The 27,797-nt window shown below is 42.1% G+C and overlaps 1 protein-coding gene and 1 non-coding gene across 3 annotated transcripts in view; one reads left to right on the forward strand and one right to left on the reverse strand.

The window, feature by feature from the left end:
- The first annotated feature begins 1,797 nt into the window (after nucleotides 1-1,797).
- On the forward strand, nucleotides 1,798-1,921 carry LOC122104476. Its single transcript, XR_006146938.1, has one exon. It is a non-coding gene; the product is annotated as a U6atac minor spliceosomal RNA (small nuclear RNA).
- A 681-nt stretch (nucleotides 1,922-2,602) lies between these two features.
- Tmem241 (transmembrane protein 241) overlaps nucleotides 2,603-27,797 on the reverse strand; it is a 120,494-nt gene continuing 95,299 nt past the window's right edge. The window contains exons 14-15 of one of the 2 annotated variants that reach the window (XM_042675167.1): nucleotides 13,034-13,098; nucleotides 2,603-3,581 (exon numbers count right to left, since the gene is read on the reverse strand). In XM_042675167.1, the coding sequence (XP_042531101.1) occupies nucleotides 3,521-3,581; nucleotides 13,034-13,098 (126 nt within the window). In that variant the 3' untranslated portion in view covers nucleotides 2,603-3,520. The remainder of the gene's footprint in view (nucleotides 3,582-13,033; nucleotides 13,099-27,797) is intronic. The other variant, XM_042675168.1, reaches the window with a different exon arrangement.

Raw genomic sequence — 27,797 nt, forward strand, 5'->3', positions numbered from 1 at the left:
AGAACTGGTGGGGGGGGGGGGGGGGGGGAGAAACTTGGTGATCTGGGGAGCCCCCTGGTTTCACAGGCTTTTGAGCCAACCATGCATTCAGATCTGAGCTAGTAAACATGGGCATACAGGACAGAGGTGACAGCTTGAAGAAAAAGCTCAGGAAACAGATGGAAACTGAAGGAATCAGGATGGTGAAGTGATGTAACACCCTCTGTTCTTGACACCTCTTACTGGTGTCAAAGTAAGAAAAGACTGGAGATTTTAAAAACAACCAACTCTGGAATGCAATTCAAAGACAAAACAAACAAAACCAGACAGGCACTTGCCAGAGATCCTTAAGAGAGAAAAAAAAAAGTCCAAAACTTTCCAGAAGTTTTTAAGATCAGTCCTGCTAGAAATGGAAATGAGCTTGGGGTAACTAGGTGGTTCTATCCAGGCTGAGACCACTCCACGTGCTAAAATGGCACTGCAAAGGGCAAGCATAAGATGGCATTTGCCAATTCCACTTGCTGCCAGGGGAAGAGAACTGGTCCCAGTGGTATAGACAGAGTTCTGTGGGAGCAGAAGAAGGAGAAAACTAAACTCGCACCTCCTTTTTGGCCTTCAGGCTGTAAGAGTTTATCATTCCAGAGGAAGAACAAAAGCAAGTTGCAAATGACAACATTTTTACCTGAAATGAGGCTTTGGAAAAATCAAGGAAAGGAAATTAAGGTACTCAAGTTCCAAATATACTAACCTATTTCTCTTCATTTTCTTTTCCACGTTGCAATAAGTTAGGGAAAAAAAAGTGCAGCAATAATAACTACTAACATTCTTCACAGGGCTGGCCACGGTCAAGGGCATAGTTGCTAGACAGGAAAGGGTGTGGTGGTACACATTACACCTGTAATCCCAGCTATGTGGGAGGTTCAGGAAAGACTATGTCTGACTATAAATCTACAAGTAAACACACTGAATGATTAAAACAGATAGATATAGGTATAGTTATATCTGTATAGTTATATGCATACATACTGAGACATGATCATTTATATAGGACTCTAGACATTCACTCACTGAGACCAAGGAGGATATGCATAGGAATAGTTGACAAAAGCTCCTATGTGCATATGATCATATAAAATAATAGTCTATTAAATGAACTCCAAGAAAAGGAAAGAAGAGATATTTTGTTGCTGTTTGTGTTTGTTTGTTTGTTAGGGTAAGGGAGGGCACATAAAAAGGTAGAACAAGGGTGAACAAATATGAACAGTGAACTGGATATCTTGTAGGTCGGGACGGAAGTGGAGATAGGAGGGAAAAACCACCAGAGAGCGTCAGAAGGGGAGACATAGTTCAAAAAGCACTGCATTCATTACTCATGACCTGATTCATGTAACTTTAACTCCTCTGTATATCAACTCTACAATAACGTTTTTAATAACGTTTTTTTAAGAGAGAACAAAAAACTGTGTCTGTAAAACAAACTAAAAACAAAAGGACTTGGGAGTGTGCTCAAGCCGCAAAGCGCTTGATGAGCAAGTATAAGGCCTTGAGACCCATCCCCAGCATTGGCTCTCTGGCACTTGGCAGAGCAGTGAAGTCTTTGGAAAACTTACTATGAAAAGAAATATTTTGAGGGAGTCATTCCTTTCTTTTCCCTTTCCTTTCCTTTATTTCTTTTGTGCCAGTTCTGGGGTTTGAACTCAGGATCTGAGTGCTGTCCCTGAGCTTTTTTGCTCAAGGTTATTAGTGCTCTACCATTTCAGCCACAGCTCCAATTCTGGCTTTTTTGGTAGTTGATGTGGAGATAAGAATCTCAGAGCCGTGTTGTATGAAAGGAGAGAAGGTTAGCACTTCTTGACAAGGATGGAAGAGGCCCTTGGGCCTGACAACACGCATACAGTTAAGGTATTGCCACCTACTTCGTGCCATCTAACCATCGTTTTTTCAATTGTTTCTAACGCATATATAAGATGATTTCTATGTTGCTTTGTATGTCCCTCCCCCATGGTATAACCCCTGCTTTCACTATATTTTATGTCGGTATAATTTGTGGAGGGGAAGGGCTAAAACAAATCGTTTAACTAGGGATACAGGTGGACCCATTGCAACAATGAGAAGTACAAGTCGTTATGTCGAAAAATGAACTTTACAACTTTGGTGGCGGGGGGAGGGTGGGAAGGGATGGGAAGGGGAAACAAAGAGGAGGCAACAATGCTTGATAAGAAATGTACTCGTTATCTTGCCCATGTAATTGTAACTCCTCTGTATGGTATTATCACAATAAAAAAAGAATCTCAGAGACATCCCTGTCCAGGCTGGTTTCAAACCACAATCCTCAGATCTCATCCTCCTGAGTAGCTAGGATTATCAGGTATGAGCCACTAGCTCATGATTGGTGGGTTCAGATTCAAGTAACCATTTCATGCAAGTTTAATGTAAGTTTATTTCTTCTCTAAAACCAAAATAATCCTTTTTGTGTGATAGTACTGGGGCATGAACTCAAGGATTGAGCACTGTTCCTTTCACTTATGGCTAGCATTCTGCCACCCTGCCACAGCTCCACTTCTGGCTTTTAGTGGTTAATTGGAGTTAAAGAGTCTCACAGACTTTCCTGTTAGGGCTGGCTTTGAACCAGAATCCTCAGATCTCAGCCTCCTGAGTCACTAGGATTACAAGGGTAAGCCACCAGTGCCAGGCTAAATCTAATTTTTAATCTGGCCTTAAAAATATACCTCAGTATCCAATGACTTAAAACCATGTCTGAGACCTAAGAGAAAAAAGTGGTTTTTTTAAATTAAGGAATGTTAAATGTTTGTGTATTGTTTACCAGCCATCCATCAGTACTGTACAACCTTCTTGTAATCATTTAGTTACTAGCTTAAGAGTTTGCAGAAATTCAATATATCCCGACAAGTTTACAGGAGTCAAGAGAAGGTTAAATGCAGGAAATAAATAGCAATGTAAACCACAAAAGGCCACCACTTGCTTTGGAGTTTGAAGTGTTCTTGCTGACTTCTTGCTTGATCCAGAACTCCCAGTCAGCCCCAACTCCTGCTCAGCTGCAGATAGAGGCCCTCAGCAGCACAACGCTGCAATTCTACATGCAGGTTAGACGGCAAGATAATGGGCTGTAGGCAGGCCAGAGAAGAGCAAGGCAAGGATGGTCCCAGAAAAGACTCAGCACAGCACAACACAGTGAACTCCAAGAGCAGAGCCTTCGAGGTGCAATCCTGTACTTGCTGTGTCTGTAGAACTGGGTGCAGCAGAGTTGAGAGCTACCTCAACTGGAGACTTAGGAAGATGTCACATAGACCATTCTTCTGCAGTAGGCTTCCAGAAAATTCTCCTTGAAGCAGGAAGAGTCAGTGAGCCCTTTGCATCATTAGCTACCACCGAGTTCAGCTTGGTGAAGGCACTAGTCACAGAGGAGGGCTCCACCTACAGATCCTTCTGTGGTTTCACAGTGCTTGCGTTGTTCTGGCATTCTAACACCATGCCAGAGCATGGTGGACTCTGGCTGAGAACTCACTGTCTTGCATCTTCATCAGGAGCCCTTTCGCTCTGAGAAAACCAGCAAAGCTTCTCCAAGTCCACCGAGCAGGAGGCTGCAAAGAAGAGCAGGAGGTCAGTTCTCCAATGCCCTGGAGACCACTCAAGCTGTCTGGCACCCACATACAACAGGACATACAGCTGATCTCACTCAGTCATGAACATGCTCACAACCAGCCCAGTCTGCCCTGGTACCAGGTGAAACCCAGAAGCCATCTGGGGGAGATCCGGGGCCAGAAGACTGGCTTCAAACCTTTCTCCAGGGAGGAAGGTGATTCGTCTGCCTATCCTGACCAGATGAAGCTCTGGGGAATCAGGGCAGGAGGAGGCCCGGGAGTCTGGCTTCCCACAGGCCCCTGGGGTGACTGACGCTAAGCAGGGTCGATAGGTATGAAATTGCATAGTGATTCATAACCTTCTAATTGCTAAGGTGACAACTCTGAACTTTGCTGTTTAACTTACACTAATATTTCAAGGTGAACAGACAAATGGGGAATCATGAATTTCCTGCCAGCACAGAAAGAAATCGGGTATGTGGTTGAAAATGAAGTAGTGGACAAGTGGAGAGAATGAAGGGGGAAAAGACGCGTTATTTTAACATGCCTAAGATTTAATGCATCCAAAGGTCTTTCCATTGTCTAGTATGAACTGCTCAGTAGACAGTCTGATGTCTGGGCACTGGGGTGGGCTGGACCATCACTGAGGGATTATGACAGTAGGCTCCTAAGGGTGAAAGGTTCTTTTTTCAGAGACGTCAACAACCCTTTCAACTAGACCCTTTCCCCCACTTCCCTTCCAGGTACCCACCCAACGCCCAGTTCTATTTGCTCTTATACCTGGACCATACATTTGGATCATAGAGCCTTTGTATTTCTAGAACACAGACAGGGTGTCAAACAAACACACACAGGCTTGTTCACATTACAATCCCAGTTGAAAATGTCACCCTGCCATATAGGTAACGGGTATCATTTCCCACTAAAGAATGAATTGACTATGTGTGCGAATATTTTTTAAAAAATCAACTTTAGAATCAGGAAGACCTGAGTTCAAGTTCTGGGGTCAAGTTATTGGTTATTTGAACTTCTATGTGTTATTGGGAGCTGACAGCATCTAACCATCTCTAAGGCTTACAAATAATCCAAAGCCAACCACCCATGTGTGTGGCCTATAGTGTATTATCTATCAAATGCAAGGCTCTCCTTACCAACTGCATTCCCAGAGCAATCTGAACTCACTGGCCTTCATGGCAGGTTGGCTACTCACCCTCTGCCTCTTCCTATAAGAGTCACCAGGCTGGATTTGGGCACTGGACTGAGACAATGTTCTTTTTCCCTCTTCCTTACAGCTTTGCCTGTACGTCTGAATTATGCCTTCTGGGGTGCAAGAAAACAAACCTGCTCCATCATCACCCTAGAGACTGAGAAAATTCCCTTAGCCAACATGATCTCATTTCTGGGTGTGAGCTAATGAGTATTGGTGAAGGAGCTAGAGCCTGAGGGAGGGACATGAGGGATTCCTCCACCAAGCTAACAACGGTGATGGAAAGGAAGGGAGTGGTGAAAGAAATGAACACTGAACATCTCAAAATCCAATTAGGCATGTACTCTCCTCTCTCCTATAGAAACCATATTATAAATCTCGAGAAGAAGCCGGGGGCTGGTGGCTCTGTAATCCTAGCTACTCAGGAAGCTGAGATCTGAAGATGATGGTTCAAAGCCAGCCGGGGCAGGAAAGTCCATGAGACTCTTTCTCCAATAAACCACCAGAAAACCAGAAGTGGTGTTATGGCTCAAGTGGTAGAGCATTTGCCTTGAGCTGAAGAGCTGAGGGACAACGCCCAGGCCCAGAGTTCAAGCCCCACGACTGACAAAAAAAAAAAAAAATCTCAAGAAGAATTGATCCATCCTATCTATCTACCTCAAAATGATGTGGGTGGAAACAGTATCTACATGATGAACTAAGTACACTGGAGAGCTTCCTAATCTGTAGTCATCATGTATAGGATTGTTTTGGGAAGCTACTGTAAAAAGTTCCAAATCTTGAAATACAACCTCTGTATGAAATTGGGACCTCCTGTCCCTTTGTTCAGGACCCTAGAAGTTTAGTAGCTCTGTTGTCACTTCAGTTTAAAGAAGAGATACGAAAGCCAGAACTTTGTCTTCAAAGTCTCTCCTCAAAGGATCTGTTCTGCCAGGTGCCAGTGGCTTACACCTATAATCCTAGCTACTCAAGAGGCTGAGATCTGAGGTTCATGGTTCAAAGCCAGCCCAGGCAGCAAATTCCATGAGACTCTTATCTCTAATTAACCACCAGAAAACTGAAGTGGCGCTGTGACTCATAGTGGTAGAGCACCTTGAGCTGAAGAGCTCAGATACAGCACCCTGGCCCAGAGTTCAAGCCCCACAACTGACAAAAAAACAAAACAAAACAGAAAACAAAAAAACAAAAACCCTGTTCTTTCCTTTGGAGATTACTGCTCCCTCATTTACCAATGTTGCTTACAGAACAGACATGTCCTCTTAAGTCCCTGTGCAGAGCACAAGGTCACTGTGACCCCATACTAAGGCACATGGCTCTGTTCTAAAAACATTTATTTCTGCAAATATAAAGGGGGCTCAGCAGTTTTGTACATTTCCAACTAATCTGCCTTCACAGAGGGAAGACCAGCAAAGTGGTCCTCTGCCACCTGCTATTTCAGTGTCAGAACAAGCATAGTGGGTAACAATCTTACAATCATCTTTAACAGAGTCACTTTAAGAGACACCCAAGGAACTTAGGGATGGCTAAAATGAAAACAGACCTTGCTTCATTGGACGTGGAGAGAGCCAGGAGGTGAACTTTGATGTTGTTTTCTAAACAGCAGGAGAAACTGACATGGAGTCCAGAAATCTTAATGGCATTACAAAGATTTAAGTCAGAGCTTGAATAAACTGTGTGCACATTTTTATAATCCCCAACATTCCTGACGTGAACACACTTCATGTAGCTAAGACATAAATATTGAATGCAGAGCATCTAGGCCGGAAATAACCCATCACAAACTTCTCCTCTCTAGAGTTATTCCAGCACCTCTCCAGCCCCTTTATCTTCTATAAGGGATCAAAGGCCTCACTTCAGTCTTATATCTGTCATTATGGTTATTTGTGTTGGACCTGGGGATTGAACTCAGGTCTGGGCAATTTCCTTGGGCATTTTTGCTCAAGACCACTTGAGCAAAAATTTTGCTCTACCACTTGAGCCACAGCTCCACTTCTGGCTTTTTAGTGGTTAATTGGATAGAACACTCTCACAGACTTCTCTGCTCAGGCTGGCTTTGAATTGGGATCCTCAGATCTCATACTTCTGAGTAGCTAGGATTAAGCCACCAGCACCCAGCTCATTTGATGGAGACTAGATCCTTTTCCTGGGTATAGACCCAGAACCTACTGTGGAACCCAATAAATATTTACATAGTGGATGACTGAATTGTTAAATGTGTTCCCTATCTCAAACCCATATTTAAACCACTTTGCTCTTTTTTCCTCTTTATCACCAAAATGTATCTGCCCCCGGTCCTATATACTTATTGAGCGACAACTCAAAGTCTGATTAATTATGACAGAACTTTAAAGGTCATGAGCAAAAAGGCCCTGCTTAGCATTTAAAAAAGGAATTTTCAGCTGGGTGGTAGTGATTCTCGCCTGTAATCCTAGCTACTCAGGAAGCTGACATCTGAGTATCATGGTTCAAAACCAGCTTAGGCACAAACATCTGTGAGATTCTTATCTCCAATTAACCAGGGAGAAAAAATAGCCAGAAATGGAGGTGTGGCTCAAGTCATAGAGTGCAAGCCTTTAGTGAAAAAGAGAATTCAAGACTCCTAAGTTCAAGCCCCAATACTGTCACACAAAGGAAGGGAGAGAGGGAGGGAGGGAGGGAGGAAGGAAGGGAGGAAGGAAAAGAGAAAGGAAGGGAGAGAGGGAGGGAAGGAAGGAGGGAGGGAGAGAGAGAGGGAGGGAGGGAGGAAGGGAGGGAGGAAGGAAGAAAGGGAGGGACGGAGGGAGGGAAGAGAAAGAAAGAAAAGAAAGATTCAAATTTTTAATTAAAATGGAAAAATGGATCCATTTTAGAAACTAAAGGTACTTGCGGGGGCAGGGGGGGTGTTAAGGAAGTTCTTTCTTTGCCCCCAAATTCATTCTCCCTATGCATAAATTTCGGCAATCCCCGTGAAGGCTCTTGAAATCAAAGGGCAAGTTATCTGTAGTCAGTGACTTAAGATCATTTTCTGAAGACTCTCTGTGCTGGCCATGTCTGTGCTGGGACAGAGTTCCAGTAGTCCTCATGGCTGGCAATCTGTGGCCAATGGCAGGCTCAGTGAATGATGGGGGGGAAAAAAAGCTGACCATGGAACAAACATGTGTTTCAGTTTTTCCTTTCTCATCTTATACCCAAACCATTCCAAAGAGAAGGGGGATGGCCCCGGTCTATAAGAGGGAATTCAGAAAAGAAGCACAACTAATTCTACTTCCCAAGGACACTGCACACAGGTCAGAAATTTTCTCTTTTTGACACTGGAAAGCTTCCTTTGCTGAAATTTTAAGATATCAGTGTCCATATGAAAATGTTCGTTTACAATTAAATAATTAAGCATATAGTTGCATATTTAAGCCACTGAGTTTGAAACAGATTGTATTCATAATGGAAAACAAGATAACTGGTCAAGAACTGTGGCTTTTAATTAAAAATTCAATTTCAAATGCTTTTAATTCAAATAAGTTTGAAACGTCCAACCAACATTGGATCCTCTTTTTATTTATTTATTTATTTATCTATTTTTGGGTCCGGTTGTGGGGCCTGAACTCTGGGCCTGGGCGCTGTCCCTCAGCTCCTCAGCTCAAGGCTAGCATTCTACCACTTGAGCCACAGCACCACTTCCGGCTTTTTTCCTTTTGCTTATGTGGTGCTGAGGAATCAAACCCAGGGCCTCAGGCATGCAAGGCAAGCACTCTACCACTGAACCAACTTCTCAGCCCCTGGATTCTCTTGTAGGTAACGTTCTCGGATAGAATACTTGGAGGCCAGCCATGCACTGTACATTCAGTGAGTATATGGTACTAGACTGAGGATGGAAAGCTGAGTGAACCTGGTCCTTACGCTTGAGCAGCGCAGCTGGGAGCAGAAGAGCCCACCCACACAGCTGTCACTCATTGTCACCAGCATTTTAGAGCCAGGGCAGAGTGTCTAGGAGGGGCCTTGAGGAGAACTGGATTCCTGAGCAGATCCAAAACTTGGATCAGGAGATGAACAAATTCTTAAGGATCTTGCTGAAAGTTCAAATGGCATTTTCCCCATTCACTGCTCTGAACTTCAAGATCAGTGATTTTTGCCTTCCAAGGGACCCCTGGCTGTATCTTAGAGACATTTTCTAGGACAACTAGCATCTAATGTGTTCAAGTTGGCTACTTGACATCCTAATGAGGCAAAGAATTATCTGACCCCAGATAAGTAATGTGAGAAGCCCGACTTCAGATATAACCTACTCTGTGAGGCCCAACTAAGATGATGGCAAAGACATGTACTTGCAAGCCTCATGGACGCCAGGCCCTGTGGCTTTAGTGCCTAGCCCAGCATTTCCATGGAATCAATAAATATACATCATCAGTGGGAGTCAGTCCACTGGTTGGAGCCTGCCCAGGAGTGGCCCAGGAGAAGTGGAGACTGTGCTGAATCAGACAGTACCACCTCAGAGGGCAGCTTCTGTCCATTCCAGCAGCTGCAGGCTCAGCATCAGCTTGTCCATATTTGCAAGGATCTGATAATGTGGACTTATAATAGGAAGTCCTTCTTTTTCTACATGCTGGGAACTCAAGTAAACTTTGAAATGCAAAACACAATAGTAATTTGTTCAGGAAAACACAGCAGCCCTTAAAAAAAACAAATAAATAAAAACAAAAACATCCCACCAACAAAAAACACCCAAAAGAAAAATTAGGCCTGCAGTCTCTGCCCTGACTTCTGGTCAGTATCAACTCCCATGAGACAAAGACAAGCCACCCCATCCAGGACCTGAGAACTGGTCACCTAGCCACACTTGAACTGTGCCCAGTGTAGAAGCCAAGAAACCAGCTCTGTGCAAGACAGAAATTAGAATTATGGTCTGACACATCCCTTCTGGTGGTTCACTTTGTGGTTGGAAAATTCTTTGAAGCTGAAAACATACCATCCTTAACCTCAAAAGTTCTGAAAAAAACCAGGAAATTCCAAAGTCAGGGTTCCTTCTGCAATAATCACACATGCTTCCTTGATTTGGGTACACACAGCCTTCCTTTCCTTTTGGTTTGAGGCATACCCTTAGGTCAAAAGGATATTAAGCAGCCTGGAGACTCAGCCTCTTACAGTCAGCACTCTGACTTAGCACCAGAAAGCTGTCACACTTTTACTTTTCTCATGCTCAGCTCAATACCTAGGTTTCTTTCATGTATTTTGAAATCATGTACAAAATATGATTGATGATTGCCAGGTACTAGTGACTCATGCGTATGATCCTAGCTACTCAGGAGGCTGAGCTGAGAATCGAGGTTTGAAGCCAGCCCAGGCAGATAATCTGAGAGCAATTCTTTTCTCCAATGAACCAGCAAAATGCTGAAAATGGAGGTGTGGCTGAGAGACAGTGCTCAGGCCCTGAGTCCAACCCCCAATACTGACATACACATTTATAAAGATACAGTTAATGAAAGCACATATGTAAGAAAATAGTATAAAGAATTTAGACTTTACCATGAATGTTACATATAGAAAAATTTGGAGGAGTACCAAGAATGTACCAGAAGAAAATGTTTCTTGGCAGTTGAGTTTTGAGACATCCTTTTTCCATCATTTGTGCCATTATTTCTCATGATAGAAGGAAGAAGCTTGGGATTCATTGCCTGGCTCACAGTCCATTGATTCTCTTTTCTGCCATGTTTCCTGGGTAAGAGAGACTAGCTAAGTCCCTCTGTCTGGTCCAATTTCAAGCCAGCTTCAAGACCCATCTACCAAACAATCCCAACCAGTATCTTTCACCTTCAGTCTTCATATTCACTGGGCATTCTAACAACTGCTATCCTATCCATCTAGCCCAATATGTTTCTGATTTTCTTTTCCCCTGGAAACCTCTTGACAGTTGGATGGTAACTTCTGCTTATTTAATGACTTCCACATGTGCTGCATGCAACAGTCACTCAATACCTGTCAAGAATCACAGCTACAGTATTAAAAATCTGTGGATGAAATTTCATCCTAAAATTGTTCCACTAGATATTCTTAGTTGGCCAGGTCAGCCCCTAAACAGGGATTAGCACTGTCTTGTCCTGGGGAACTCTTTTTCTATTTGCTGTCAAATCATCTGAATGCTTTTTTATAGATTTTTCACTGCAGTGGTTTGTATAACTGTCTCTTAAAGGTGTTACAGGTTTGAACACTCATCCATGGCATGAATGGAAGGTAGCTGAACCTTTAAGAGGCAGGGCCTTGTGGGAGGAAGTTAGGTCATTGGGGCATGTCCTTGAAGGGTATTCTTGATCTTTATACTTCTATGCTACCATAAGGTAATTATCTTGCTCCACCATAAGCTCCTTGCCATGATAATCTGCTTCCCTACAGGCTCAAAGGCAATGGACTAGGTGACCATGGACTGAAAACCACAAGCCTATAAACATTCTTTTTCTCATAAGTTTATTTTCTCGAACATCTGTTAGGGTAATGCAAAGCTAAGTGACACTGTCACTCCAATCTGAAGATAAGCCAATTTCTCTTGTGCTTCTTTTATGTGCTTCTAGCCTCATCATATGCTGTCTACAGCCAGGAAATCCTTAGTATTTCTCATATTGGGTCTAGAAAGTTATGAGGCTTTTAATATAGAGGAAGACTGAGTTTGAATCCTGGTTCAGTCACCTCATTGGAAGTCACTTATATGCCTCTGAACCTTAGCTTTTTAAAAATGCTGGAGCATTGTTATAAAAGAGATTACAATTTATAATTGTTTAAATAAGTTAATGTAAAAATGTCTGAAGCAATAATATCTGTTCAATAATTAGAATTATTATTATTACTATTATTATTAGAAGGAAGAACAGGAGATAAGAAGAGGGGGAAGAAGGTATCAAAATATTTCCTAATTTTCCTTTTCCTTTCATTTTTCTTCTTGGGGCAAGAAATCCACCATGAATGGATCCTGAAAGAGGTTAGGAATCCCTTTTGCTGAGTGCTGTGGTCAAAAGTATTTATTTCAGTCAGTCTCAGATGATTTAAGTATGAGCTTGCCCTCCAGCAGAGAAATGAGCATCTATGGATACCACAGAGGCAGAAATTTTGACTTTCATCTAAGAACAGCTCCTGGCACCTATCAGGCATGTGGTAAATATCTCTCTATTGAATGACCCCATTCTATCCCAAGGCCACACAAGATGATATTCACTCCCACAGGCTCCCCAACTCAGTAATCCATAGTCACCAGTCCTGCCCCCGGCGTTTATCCCACAGGAACCTCTTACTGATGTTTAAACCTAACAGTGCTGTTGCCATGGCTACGAGAGCACCCAAGGGCATTATCCACTGGGAGGCCTGGAGATGGGTAGCTTCCCTAAGCATACTCAGGCAGCAGTGCCTGCCACACACATGAGCAGTATGATTTGGAGTGAAGCAGGTGACAAGGGACAATTCATCAGGTCTAATTTGCAAACAAATATTTTTTTAAAGGAGGAAAGACCCATTCAGGATCACTGTGAACTCAAACATGGGGAAAATAATTTTTCTAGAATCAGGATGTAAAATTAAGCACACAGGAAGATGTGTATAGTTTACACGCAAACATGTACCACTGTATATAAGAAACTTGAACATCTATGGAGTATGGTTTTTGCAGGAAGCCTTGGAACAACCAATCCCATTTAGGCACAGCAGGATGAACCAATGATGGTTCACACTGTGGCTACTCTTGAGTGGGTAAGTCGCTGAAAGGTGTTCTGGTGATGCTCTGAACTAGTTGCTAGTTAGAATGTGCTATTGAATCTGTATTGGGCTACATATATATATATATATATATTTTTTTTTTTGGGTCCAGCGTGGGGCCTGAACTCTGGGCCTGGGCGCCGTCCCTCAGCTCTTCAGCTCAAGGCTAGCACTCTACCACTTGAGCCACAGTGCCACTTCCGGCTTTTTTGTTTTTGCTTATGTGGTGCTAGGGAATCAAACCCAGGGCCTCTGGCATGCAAGGCAAGCGCTCTGCCACTGAGCCACCTTCCCAGCCCTCGGGCTTTATATTGTTGGTAAGAGTTGTATACAAGTGACATCATACTCTTCTGAATATAAATTTACACATCAATGAGAATCACTTTAAAAAATAAGCAGTCACTAATAAGGATCCTCAATTCAGATGGCCACTTACACTGAATACACATTCTTTTTTCAACACCTGTGAGAAAACAAATAGGCCAAAGAAGTTCAAACAATGAATCTGCACTTCCTCTTCTCTCTGCCCAAGACTTACCATCCCACAGTTGCACTGGTCAGGACAACATCAAACAATAATACAGACAACCCAGCTGTGACAACCTGCGGAAAGAATTTCAACAAAGGCCATCAGAGCAGCAGGATTCCGGTGACCTCCAATCATTTCTCACGCGTTTAGATCGCATTGCTCCAGATCTCCCACACTTTGTATCCTTTCTTCCATACTAATTAGTTGCTCATATCAGAAGTTAAAGGAGAAAGAAAACACCACGTTAAGTCCCCTGACTTTGGAGCCAGAAATCCTGAAGAATTCTGTTAGGAATAACAGTGCTGGGACCCAAATTCCAGAGGTGACTCTAAATGGCTTGCACAAACAGTAGATGTGAACTAGTGGTTTGACTTTGTCCACATGTAGGACATCTGTATAAGACAAGCTATTGCTTTATTCCAGAATTCTGAATTCTTTTGTTCAATACAGCTTCTGTGAGGAATGCCAGCTGTATTGCTGAGAGCGAACCTGAGACACAGGCTGTGGGGATGAGCATCAGTCCAGCTGGAAGTCTTCAACAAAGTTAGCTACCTTCCCTCTCCCGGGGACTTGATATGCTGCTCAGATTCCTCTTCAGGCCTCTCAGCCAGGAAGGAGGCAGCAAGGAGATGGCCAGAGGAAGGAAGATGTTTGATGAGCTTCCCATCCTCACTCATCATCTTTCACTCAGGAGAGGTCTGGATCTGGCACTCCAGAGCCTTCAGTGAAGAAATGTGAGATCTGGAACCTTTGCAGCTGACCCACCTGTCTCACTTCCTCAAGTTTTGCTGGTTTGGTTTTGCTTTTTTACAAACTTTCTCCTTGCTTCACTTTACTGATCCGCCACAAAATCCCCATGAGAATCAGCAAAACAATTAGAAAAAAAAACACCACCTGTGTAGTGTCTTTTAAAAGACAACTGTGAAGAACACAAGGGGAATGGTGGAGGTTTCCCACAGGGACGGAAGCTCAGCAGCTGTTTCTGTTTCTTCCCCATTGTCTTCAACTCCTTTGCTCCTTTCCGAGCAGTTCTTGGAGGCCTTCTTCGCTCAGCTTCTCTTCTCTTTCTCTGATGGTCTCTTTCATTCTCTGGAAGAGGAGCGCCCCTTGGCTCCACCACACTCCATGCCTGGGCTCGTCCTTCCCTGAGTTTCCAGCTCAGAAGGAATCCTGTCTGTCATGAGACAGGCAGCTGGCTGGCTTATTCCTATTAACTGCACCTTTTGCCAAGAAAAACACATCTTAAAATGTTCAAACGAGCCCTTACTTGAAAATATGGTTGACCAAGCAGCCGCGCTGGTGCCTTGGCCATCTGTTTCTTCCTGGAAATGTTTGTGTAGCCTCTCGACTTTCTGCTGACTTTTTTTTTTTTAACTTCTGCAACTTTTCTTTCTCAATGAACAGGTCTGCTGCTGGTTACAACATACACTGAGATGTTACAGATACTCCACATTAAAATGTGACGCAGGTGTGTTTTACTTCCATCGTGCATGTTCAATGGAGGTGTTTGTCTGGCAGAGCTACAGTAGAGCTGGGTAGGTCCAGGTTTTCATCTGTTCACTAAGAACCAGAAGTGTCATAAGCTTCTCCACTTCCTTTTCCTTCCATCACTCAAATGCCATTAAGGAGGCATTTCCTTCCTTCCTTCCTTCCTTCCCTCCCTCCTTCCTTCCTTCCCCCCTCCTCTCTCTCTCTTTCCCAGTCCTCCTCTCTCTCTCTCTCTTTCCCAGTCCTCCTCTGTCTCTCTCTGTCTCTGTCTCTGTCTCTCTCTCTCTCTCTCTCTCTGTGTCTCTCTCTGTGTCTCTCTCTGTCTCTGTCTCTGTCTCTCTCTCTCTCTCTCTCTCTCTCTCTCTCCCAGTCCTGAGGCCTGAACTCAGGTACTGGGCACAGTTCCTGAGCTTCTTTTGCTCAAGGCTAGCACTCTACCACTTGAGCCACAGTGCCACTTCTGGCTTTTTCTGTTTATGTAATACCAAAGAATCATGCATGCACTCTACCACTAAACCACATCTGCAGCCCATGGAGGCCTCTCTCTCTCTCTCTCTCTCTCTCTCTCTCTCTCTCTCTCTCTCTCTGTCTCCTCTCTCTCTCTTACATACACACACTTCATAAAGCACTTCATAAGAAGACAAATAGCAGGCAGCAATGCCTTCAGAGAGGCGGTGGACAGGCAGGTGACCATCCTGACTCATTCACCAAGTGAACAGATCCCACACATTGACTTTAGCATGTGTGAGGTTCAAATTCATGTCTCCGCAAAGTGACAAACTTCTGTTCACTATGAGCTGTCAGGGTTGCTGGAAAACACTTCTAAGTGCCAGTGCTGGTCTGCAATGAGGCCTCCTGGGGAACTGCTGTGGACTGAATATGATTTGTTCCTATAACCCTCGACATCTTATACCAATGATACTAAGAGAGTGGAAACTCACTCTGACTATGGTGTTTAGAGGCTGGGCTGGGGAGAAGGGCTGGGCTTAGATAAGGTCATCAGAATGGAGCCCTGTGATTTAGCCCTAGTGTCTTTACACAAAGAGGAAGATGAGACTCACAGACATGCTCTTCCTGTCTCTTGCTATGTGGTCCCATGTGCTATCTTGAGACTCTGCTTACAAGAAGGTCAGCACCAGAACTGAGTCAATGCTGGTATCATGCCCTTGAGCCTCCAAATCTGAGCAAAACAAACTACTTCTCTTTATAAAGTCAGCTCGCCTCAGGTATTCTGTTATAGTAGCAAAAAATGAGCTACACAAATCTTCCCAAGTGTACCTGTTGCTTGACCTGTTCTCTTCCCAGGACTTGGTTCCTACCTGAGAAAGCTCCAAGGCTAACTGCAGTTTTGTTTTGCTCTCTAAAACAAAAGACCCAACCATTTTATTAGTATACATAGTTGTACAGAGTTTTCATTGAGACTTTCTATATATATTTACAATGCATCTTGATCAGACTTCACCACTCTACCTCAACTCCCTCCTCTGTTCCCTTTTTTTTTTTCTTTTGGGTAGAGACCAGGACTCAGACTTGGTATATGATGGGACTCAGATTGGTATGTGATGCTTGCTTTCACTCATTGGCTGGTGCTCTATAACCTAAGCCACGCCTCCAGCTCACCTCCCTTGTTCCCTAAAACAATTTCAACAGGTTTCACTACTCTATTTTTATACACACTGTTAAGTATTTTGACCATATTTCACCCTCACCACTAACCTTCCCCACTCCCACTGAAAGCACACTCAAGACTTATTTTATATTGCTGTCATCCCATTTTAAAAGTGTACATTAATTGTTCAAAGATGATTTCACTATGATGCTTCAAACACCTATGTATATGAATGTAAACATACATACACACATGTATGTGATTGTGTATGCATTTATGTATATGTTCATCTTTTAAGTCTATCTAGCATCTACATGTGAGAGACAATGTGGAAGCTTGGTCTTTCTAAACAGGCTTACTTCCCTCACCATGATGATCTTTAGTTCTATCCATTTCACAAAAAAAAAATATATATATATATAATTTCATTATTTTTTATAGCTGAATAGTACTCAATTGTGATTAGTTTGTCAGTAGTAGGGCATCTGAGCTGTTTCCCTAACATGACTAGTGTGAATAGTGTTACAATGAACATGGGCATAACAAGTGTCTCTATTTAAAAAAATATTAGTTACTTTATTGTTATTATAAAGGTGATATACAGAGGGATTACAATTGCATAAATCAGGTAATGGTACATTTCCTTTTATACAGTGTCTTTCCTTCCCTCACTTTCTACCAGTGTCTCAATTGTATTCTGACTTACATTCCCTTGGATATATGCCCAAAGAGTGGTATAACTGGATCATGTAACAATTCTATTTTTAGGTTCTTTTTTTTTTTGAGACTCCTCCATTTTGCTTTCCATAGTAGTTGCATTAGTTTACATTCCTACAAACAGTAATTTGTGGGCACCCCGCCCACCATGATCTTACTAGAATTTGTTCTTAATGACAGCCATTCTGACTAGACTGAGATGAAATCTCAATGCTGGTTTTGTTGTTGCTGTTGTTGTTTGGTTGTTTGTTTGTTTTTTATGTTGGTCGTGGGGCTTGAACTATGGGCCTGGGCACTGTCCCTCAGCTCTTCAGCTCAAGGCAAGCACTCTAGCACTTGAGCCACATCACCACTTCTGGATTCTGGTGCTTAATTGAAGATAAGAGTCACACAGGCTTTCCTGCCTGTGCTGGCTTTGAACCGAAATCCTCAGATCTCAACCTCCTGAGTAGCTAGGATTACAGGCGTGAGCCACCAGCACCCAGCCTTAATGCTGTTTTGATTTGTATTTCCTTTATGGCTAGGAATGTTGAATATTTCTTCATGCATCTATTGGCCATTTGTACTATTTCTTCTGAGAATTGTCTGTTCAGTTCATTTGCCTATGTATTAATTGGGTGGTTAATTCTTTGAGAGTTGAATTTTTTTAGTTCCCTGTATATTCTGGTTCTTAAACCCCTGCCTGTATACAAAAGATAAGAATTTCTCTCATTTTGTGGGCTGTCTCTTCAAACTAATGACTGTTTTCCTTTTCTAGGCAGGAGCATTTTAGTGGATGCCAGCATTTTAGTTCTTGCTCTTATTTGCTGAGTTATTGGTTTTCTATTTAGGAAGTTTATATATTCCAGTATTCTCCCTATTCTTTCCTGTAGTAGTTTTCAACATTTTGGGTCTTGGTTTTTCTTAATTACAGGTCTGTTTACGAGTCTGTTTCTCCTCTCAAATTGTGGATTCCTGGGGCCAAACACTCTGAAGCTTTCTTGCACCAAGACTACTGCCAGTGAGTCTGGCTCTGTCAGCACAGGAAGGGCCAGAGCTCTGGGATGCTCAGGAGCCTGCAGTAGGCTAGGTGCTGACTTCTTTTTGGAGAGTCAGTACTGAGGGAGATATTCTCATATGACAGGAGAGTGACTGAGCCCATGCAGGTCATGGGCTGAATTCATCCTCATAAGGAGCCCACTCTTCCATAATACCCCATCCCAAGCTGTCGGTAGAACAGCAGTGGAGACGGAGCTCTCAGGACCTAGTTACCTCCTACTTCTGTTACAGTGATGATTAAATTCCAACTACGTTTAGGGGGACATTCAAACCACAGTCCTGAATGATCACCGGACAGGGAGTTCTAGGGTACAGGCAGCATCCTCAAGTATGAGTGCTGAGGCTGGAACCATAAAGAAGCTCTCTCCTTCCCATCTTCTCACACTGCTCCCCAACTCCCAAGGCCTGCCAGTCCATGGAAGAGGACTTTGCTTTGATCCTAACTCCAAAGCTCTGTCTAGCACTTCCCACTTGCCTCTGGTCTCAAACCCTGGGATGGGAGCTTTCTAGCTGACCTGGCTCTCCAGACCACCTCAGAGTCCTAGGACTGATTTTCCAGAAGTGTACTCCATCTGGGTATAGACCACTGTCTGGATTTCTGACTCTGGGTCCCGCCTGCCACCTTCAGGGCTAACAAACATTTTCCCCATGGTACTAGAAATTGAACTCCTGGGCTCATGCTTGCGAGGTGAGCACTTCAGAACTTGAGCCACGCTCCCAGTTCTTTTGATTTTGGTTCATTTCTCAGACAGGGTTTTGTGCTGTCTGCCCAGGCTGGCTTTGAACCCTGACCTTCCTATCTCTGCCTCCCTAGTAGATGAGATTTCAGGCGTGTGCCACCATAACCTATTGCTAACATAAACTCTTACACTATAAACCCACATGACATAAACTCACCATGTATGGCCCACCTAGCTACACTCTGGGTCAGGCTCCACATGAACATCTTAAGTGATTGAGCCTCCCAAATTTGAACCATCTCCCCTTTTTCCTTGCTGTGAGTTTTCAAAGTGAAAGCCAAAGTTCTCATACTCCAAAGCTTTTACTGTGATGCCACACATTCCACCCTGGACCAGTGGGCTGGTCTCCTGCCTGCATCTAGCAATTCTTTCATCTGAGCACACCTCACACCCCAGTAGTGAGATAAAATCAAGTTCCCAACATTCCTGAGCTAAGAATCAGGTTCCAGATATTAAAGACCCTACTGCAGTGGGCTTACAGTACAGTGTTGTGAAGTTCTCCAACCCCATCAACATAACAGTATTGTTTGAGACAGATGTAAGAGTCTCTCAAATAGGTTACACTAGTGGTAGAGCACTAGCCTTGAGCACAAAGAGGCTCAAAGACAGCACTCAGGCTCTGAGTTCAAGCCCCACAACCCTCCCAAAAAGTATGTAGTCAAATAGGTTACACTTTGCCATTTCAAGTCTGCCATTTCAATTTGCTTTTAAAATTTACCTTTCAAAAGACTTAAGAAATAACTATCATTACTAAATTTTGTTCTTGATTTTAAATATACATATACATACATATTTATGTACATATACTATACATTTAATATACATAGTATACATAGGATATATATATATATACATATATACATATATATATATTTGGTGTCAATACAAAGACTGATATTCAGGGCCTCACACTGTTGATTCTGTTGTTTGGCTTTTCACTCAAAGCTGATGCTCTACCACTTCAGCCACAGTTGCACTTCCAGTTCTTTACTGGTTAATTGGAGATAAGAGTCTTATAGATGTCTGGCTTCAAACCACAATCTTTAGATCTCAGCCTCCTGAGAAGCTAGGATTACAAGCATGAGCCACTAGTGTCTGACTAAAAAGCATTTTCTGAGTGCATATGTATACTTTTTTTCCCCCAAAGAAGAGAGTCTTGTCATCTGTGGAATGTCTCATTCACACATGCAGACATGAGTAACAAACTCCCAGACCTGCCTCAGGCCCAGCAGTGCCAACAACAGCAGAACCCAACACCATGCCCAGCTGTGGGCCTTTGAACTTCCTGGCTTTGTCAGTGGATGTCACAACCTCCATGTTATTTAAACAGAATCTGGTATTTAAAGCAGATCAGGTTTGTTTTTCAAACATTCGCTTCATTCCTAAGACAAATTTTCTATCTAAGGGAAGTAAGTGGGAGGAGCTGTTGGTAGGAATCTGCCACAAGGTAAACTGGGAGTGGGGGGGGGCGGGGGGAGAAAATAGGAATCAAAGATTCAGATTTCTTATTTAGCTGTTTTAGAAATGCACATGACTTGAGAAGAAAGCAATGCACACAGGGCTGATCACTGGCCTTATTAAAGCTAGGTGCCTCCCCTTTAAACTGGCTGTGGTTTTTCTTTGCCTTTTTTTGGTACTGAGGCTTGAGCTCAGGGCCTTGTGCCCTACTTGGCTGTTTCCGCTCAAGGCTGGTGCTGTACCATTTGAGCCACATCTCCACTTTTTTTTGATAGTTAATTAGAATAAGAGTCTTTCAAATTTTTTTGGACTGGCTTCAAACCTTGATCCTCAGATCTCAACCTTCTGAGTAGCTAGGATCACAGTTGTGTGCACCAGCACCCAGCTCTGGCTGCTGTAGGTTCTCAAACACACCTTCATAGCATCATCTTGCCTTTGCTCCACAAGTTCTTCCTGCAAGGAATAATTTTACAGTCTGCACACACAACTCCTATTCACACTCAAATGTTTATCTCTAAAAAATTGAACCTGGCTCCCATCTACATGACTGGACCCTCTGCACTTCCTGAAGCTTCCACAACCCCTAGCCACTGTACATGCTAAATCCTAATAAAATATGTGCTAGTTGCTTATGTACCATCAAGGACTAACCACAAAGCCCTAAACATTATGAACACCTGATACATTTTACATAGCCATATTGGACCTTTAGAGCTGGTAACATGATTCCTAAGGTCACACTACTGTTTAGAAGCCTTCGTCACAACATGTAGACAACTGGTGCCAAGGACTTGAAGAGCACTGGGATGCTTTCTCTGTCCCTCACCACTGCTCAATGACCTCAATGGGACTAGAAAGAACTTTACAGAGAGGATTTGAGAACAGACCTCTCTGGTTACAAGTCCAGACAAGCCAAGGAAGGTTCCAGTTGGGTTCTAGACCAAGTAACTGTGGCCTGGAAGGCAGAGGAATTGAAGAAGCTGAAAGCTCACTCTTAACATTCATGGTTGAAACATAGGAAGAGACATTTCCCTGAAGGAAAGTAAGGGAAGAGCTGATAGGCAGAGCAATCGATATTTTTATCTGCTGTGCAAAGTAAGAGCACAGACAAGTTGTGCCAATGTCATCTGAGATCTTGTAGGAACTACAGAAGCTCAGGCCCCAGCCAAAACCTACTGAGCAGCATCAGCACTGAAGCCAATGCCCAGGAGACTTCACACCATTGAAATGTGGGACATTCTCTCCTATACCTCCAGCTCCAGCAACAAGCTATAGGATCTACTTTCTCTACCTGCTGGGTGAGATTTCTGCTGTTTGCAGGAAGAACTCATAGGGTCTGTGTTACAGGCTCACATATAAATGCTACTAATCTGGCCTTACTTTTAGGTTAAAGAGGGAATTTAATAAGCATTGACAATCTAAGAATGGGCTCCTTTTCGCCAAAGACCCAAGGAACCAATCCATGTCCACTGGATGGAAAGCAGAGCTAAGGCTAATAACACTATCTAACATTTTTAAAACATTCAACCAAGCTGGGTATTGGTGGCTCATGCCCATAATCCTACTTACTAAAGAGACTGAGATCTGAGGATTATGGTTTAAAGCCAGCCTGGACAGGAAAGTCCATGAGACTTTTATCTCCAATTAACTAACAAAAAGCTGGAAGTGAAGTTTTGGCTCAGGAATAGCAACTTGAATTCAAGCCTCAGGACTGGCACAAAACAGCAACAATTTGGTTAACTCTTATACCCATCCTATGACTTATTATCATGATCACTGCAGTTATTAATGAAAACAATGATGCATGGTAACCTCTAGACATTGCTACTAGCAGTGTTTGGTATCATGAAGCATTAATTTTGTCAGGTATTAGAAAAAAACAACATTTATTAGAAGCAAAGTGGTACTTTGCTTTGCATTGGGTTTCTTACCAGTGACAACCTGTATGAAGAACATAAAGAGATTAAGTCCATGTAAAAAGAAGATAAAATTTTAACTTGGAGAAATCTTAGGTGAGTTTTTAACAAACACATATATCTTATAGGAAAAGACAAGAGAATAAAGTCAAGAAACATGAGCGAAATGACCGTGTATTATGCCATAATCTTAGCTACTCAAGAGGCTGAGATCTGAGGAACATGGTTCAAAGCCAGCCTAAACAGGAAAGTCCATGAGACTATTATCTCCAAAAAGCTGGATGTAGACCTGTGGCTCAATTGGTAGAGAGCTATCCTTTAGCCAAAAATCTAAAGGACAGTACCCAGGCCCTGAGTTCAAGCCCCAGTATCAGCACACACACACACAGACACATACATACACAGACACACATACAAACACACACACACACACACACACACACACACATACATACACAAAGCAGGAAAACAAGATATGAATATCAACCTATGTTAGGGAAGAAAGTCACCAATGTCCCAAATATCAAGCTCTGCAGTGCCACACACATGATGTCAGGATCTCTCCACAATATCACTCACAGGATGGTGCCTGGTCCCCTTTTACAGATGAAGAAAATTAAGCTCACAGTGGAAAAATACCTTATTCAAGCTAGGAATGGTGGCATACACCTATAATCCCAGCTATTTGAAATACAGAAGCAGAAAGATCACACACTTGAAACCTGGGCTACTTAATGAGTTCAAGGATAGCCTAGGTAACTTAGTGGGGACCCTGATTTAACATAAAATTTACAAAAAGGGCTAAGGATGTGGCTAGCCTAGAAAGGCTCTAGGCTCAATCTCTATTACCAAACAAACAAAAACCTTTCTCAAGGAACAGTTACAAGGGAAGAGTTGGGACTAAAATGCAGTTTCCTCAGAAGAATACACTGTTAAATAACAGGGGGACTGAAGAAATAAAGGAAGAAGTCAGAAAGTTCCTACAATTCAATGAAAATAAAAATACACCATACAAGACCCTCTGGGATACAGCAAAAGCAGTGCCGAGAAGAAAGTTCATCGCTCTAAGCACATTCATAAAGAAAACAGAAACGGCTCAAATAACCTCATGATGCAAGTATTGCTGCTACAAAAACAAGAACAAAACAAACCCAAATCTTCTAGAGATAGTAAAAATAAGAGCAGCTATCAATGAAAGACTTTAAAAAAAAAACTATACATAAAATCAACAAAACAAAAAGCTGGTTCTTTGAAAAAAAAATAATAAAATTGACAGTTCCTCCCACTAGCTAGGCTGACAAAAAGAGATTCAAATCAAAAAAATTAGAGATGACAAAAGTAACATCATAAGAAACATCCAAGAAATCCAACAGATTATTAAGGACTATTTTTTAAAAATATACACAAATAAGATGGAAAATCTAGCAGAAATGGATAAATTCCTAGAGACAAACAAGCGACCTAAGCTGAAACAAGAAGATATCAACCACTAAAACAGACACATAACAAGCAATGAGATTGAGGAAGTAACAATCTTCCAGCAAGGAAAAGTCCAGGTCCTGATGGATTCACAGCTGAATTGTACAAGACTGTTAAAGATGAACTAACACCAATACTCTGCAAACTTTTCCATGAAATAGAAACAGAAGGATCATTACCAAACACATTTTATAAAGCCAGCATTACATTCTTCTCCAAAACAGGTAGGAACACAATGAAGAAAGAGTAAACTATAGACCAATCTCTCTAATAAACATAGATGTAAAACTCTTTAACAAAAAAAAAAAAAAAAAACTAGGGCTGGGAAGGTGGCTCAGTGGTAGAGTGCTTGCCTCACATGCATGAGGCCCTGGGTTCGATTCTTCAACACCACATAAACAGAAAAAGCCGGAAGTGGCACTGTGGCTCAAGTGGTAGAGTGCTAGCCTTGAGCAAAGAGCTGAGGGACAGTGCCCAGGCCCAGAGTTCAAGGCCTATGACCAACAACAACAAAAAAATGAGAAGTCTTTCTGTATACCAACAAAAAAATGAGAAGCCTTTCTGTATACCAACAATGTATAAGCAGAGAGGGGGGAAATCAGGAAAACAATTCCATTTGTAATAGCCTCCAAGAAAGAAACAAAAACCTCGATACTAAAAACTATAAAAATCTGAAGAAATCAAAGATGATGACATCAGGAAATAGAAAGACCTCCCATGTTCATTGACAGGTAGAATTAATATTCTACCTGTGAAAATGGCCATACTGCCAAAGTAAATCTACAATATAACACAATACCCATCAAAATCCCAAGATAGTTCTTCACTAAGATAGAGAAAACAAACCAAAAATTCCTATGGAACAACAAAAGACCTCACATAGTGAAAGCAATTCTAGGCAAAAAAGCAATGCTGAGCCAGGCACCGATGGCTCACACCTGTAATCCTAGCTGCTCAGGGGGCTGAGATCCGAGGATAGTTTGAACACAGGCCAGGCCGGAAAGTCCTTGTGTGACTCCTATCTCCAATTAACCATTCAAAAAACAAAATCAGAATGGAGGTGTGGCTCAAAGTGGTAGAGCACTAGCCTTGAGCAAAAAGAGCTGCAGGACAGTGCCCAAGTCCTGAGTTTAAGGCCCATGACTGACAAGAAAAAAGTATGCTGGTGGTAACACAACCCCAGGCCTTAAGCTCTACTACAGAGCCATAATAACAAAAACAGTTTTGTATTGGCACAAAAGCAGGTCTGAAAATCAATGAAAAAGACTAAACGACCCAGATATAAAGCCATATACCTACAGTTATTTGATAAGAGAGCCAAAGATACACAGTGGGGGAAAAATAGCTCTTCAATAACTGGTGCTGGGAAAACTGGACATCCGCATATAGAAAACTAAAATTGAATTCCTGTTTGTTACCATGCACCAGTATCAACTCAAAGTGGATCAAAGACTTCAATGTCAGACCAGAAACTTTGAAACTACATGATGAAGTAAAGAAACATCTAGGCACAGGTAGGAACTTTTTGAAAAGAGGTGCAGTGATACAACAAAAGGAGAGACTTGGCAAATGGGATTATATCAAAATAAAAAGTTTCTGTGCAGCAAAGGACAATTACTAAACTAGAAAGACACCCAACAGACTAGGAGAAAAAATCTTTTTTTTTTTTTTTTGTCGGTCTTGGGGTTTGAACTCTGGGCCTGGGCACTATCCTTCAGCTCTTCAGCTCAAGGCGAGCGCTCTACCACTTGAGCTACAGCGCCACTTCCGGTTTTCTGGTGGTTTATTGGAGATAGGAGTTTCACAGTCTCTCCTGCCCGGACTGGCTTTGAACCGAGATCCTCAGATCTCAGCCTCCTGAGTAGCTAGGATTACAGGCATGAGCCACCAGCGCCCAGCGGAGAAAAAAGTCTTCACTAGCAACATATCCAACAAAGCCCTAAAATCCAAAATATACTTGAGCTCAAAAAACTAACACCCGCCCCCCAAAATTAATAAAACCTATCAATAAATGGGCAAAGGAGCTTAACAGAGACTTCTCAGAAGAAGAAGAATGGCAAATAGATAAAGTGAGGAAATGTTCAATATCTCTTGCCGTAAAGGAAATGCAAATCAAAACAACTTTGAGAGTCTACTCACCCCAGTTAGACTGGCCCCCAATGCTTGATTATGGCTACATTTTAAGTAACAAGGAATTCTAAACCATCATTCCATTCAACAACATATATGTATCATAGAGATAGCAAGAGTTTCCTTTTTATAGGGTGCTTCATTTATTTTGTCTTCAAACATTTACATTTTTTTTCAGTGCTGGGGATTAAACCCAGGGCCTTGTGCATGCACATGGCTGCATCCCTGCCATATATGATATATTCATATATATTTCCAATGCCACTGACCTGATTCATAATATCTGAGAGGAGAAGAAGCCAACATCATGCTCTGTGAGATAAATCTCAGGTTTTTGTCACTCTGTGGATTTCCATTAGGAAATCTAATCAGCATAATTAATGAAAGTCTCATTTAGTCATTCTCCAAATACCTTCACTGTAACTTTGAAGAGGTTGGTGATCAATTCTTTGAAGCAGTAACCAAGGAACAGAGTGGGCAGAGGATTCAATCTCTACCCACACTTCATCTCAGCACATTAAAATTGCCATGTCAACCTCAATGTAAGACCTGGAATCACGAAATTACTACAGGAGGAGTAGGAGAAACATTAGACCATATTGGCATAGGCAAGAACTTTCTGAGTAGAGTTCCAGGAGCTTAACATATCAAGGAAAGAATTGACAAATGGGACTGCATCAAACTAAGAAGTTTCTGCACAGCAAAGGACATAGTTAACAAGCTAAAAAGAAAGCCTGCAGAATGGGAGAACTTGGATAGCTATCCACCAGACTATGTACAATTTAATAGCCATAATATACTAATAGCTTAAGAAACTAAGCCCTTAAAGAATCAACAACCCAATTAATAAGTTAGCAAAGAAGCTTAATACAGGCTTCTAAAAAGAGGTAAAATGGCCAACAGACAAATGAAGAAATGTTCAACACCTATGGCCATAAAAGAAATACAAGTCAAAGCAACACTGAGATTCCATCTCACCCCAGTTAAAATGGCCATCATCAAAAATATAAACAATAATAGAGGCTGGCAAGGATATGGGGAAAAGGGAACCCTAACACACTGTTGGTGGGAATGTAAACCTCTTCAACCATTTTGGAAAGCAGTACTGGGGTTCCTCAAAGAATTAAACATAGAACTACCCTATGATCTAGCAATTCCACTCGTGAGCATTTATTCAAAAGATTATAAACCAGAATAAAACCACCTATACAACCATGTTCATTGCAGTACTATTCACCATGCCAAGTATGGAATCAGTCCAGATGCACCTCAGTGGATGAATGGATTGAGAAAATGTGGAATATATACACAATAGAATTGTACTGATCTATTAGGATGAAGGGTGTTATAACATTTGCAAAGAAATGAATAGACCTAGAAAAAATTGTGTTACATGAAGTAAGCCAAGGGGCTTGGAAGGTGGCTCAGTGGTAGAGTGCTTGCCTTGCATGCATGAGGCTCTGGGTTCGATTCCTCAGCACCACATAAACAGAAAAAGCCAGAAGTGGCGCGCTGTGACTCAAGCGGTAGAGCGCTAGCCTTGAGCTGAAGAACTGAGGGACAGCGCCCAAGCCCAGAGTTCAGGCCTCACAACCCACAAAAAAAAAAAAAAAATGAAGTAAGCTAAGCTCAGAGAGACAAAGCATGCATGTTTTCTCTCATATATGGAAGCTAGTACCAATTTATAAATGTGCAAGTAAACACATCAAGTTATATGCATGTGGACACAAATGTACTAATCAAAATATGGTATTTTTCAGGGGAGAATTCAAATGGTCTAATTCCTTACAAAGACTAACTCACAGTCCAACAAAATAAATACCAGGCAACATGTATTTGAAAAGTGAATGAAGGGATCAAGGAGAAAATAGTAGGTGAAGAGAGGAAGCGGGGAGAACATGGTTATGTATATCCTACAAAATTAAGAAAATTGAGGGGAAGAGTAGGATTGGGAGAGTTTGGGGAGAATGATAAAAGAAATGGCATTGATCAAGATGCACTGTATTCAGAAACTGATTTATTGAATGATAAATCCTTTGTACAAGTTAAAAATAATAAACATATAATTTTTAAAAGATGTCATTTCATTGTCTACTATACTCATAGTTAACACTAGAAAGTCAGTCTTCAAAAAGCTGAGCACTAGGTGTAGGGGACCAAAATCAAGTACAGTAACAACAGAGGGTATGCCATAGGGG

The sequence above is a fragment of the Dipodomys spectabilis genome, unplaced genomic scaffold (genome assembly GCF_019054845.1).
Source record: "Dipodomys spectabilis isolate Male_0828 unplaced genomic scaffold, ASM1905484v1 ptg000024l, whole genome shotgun sequence".
NCBI lineage: Eukaryota > Metazoa > Chordata > Mammalia > Rodentia > Heteromyidae > Dipodomys > Dipodomys spectabilis.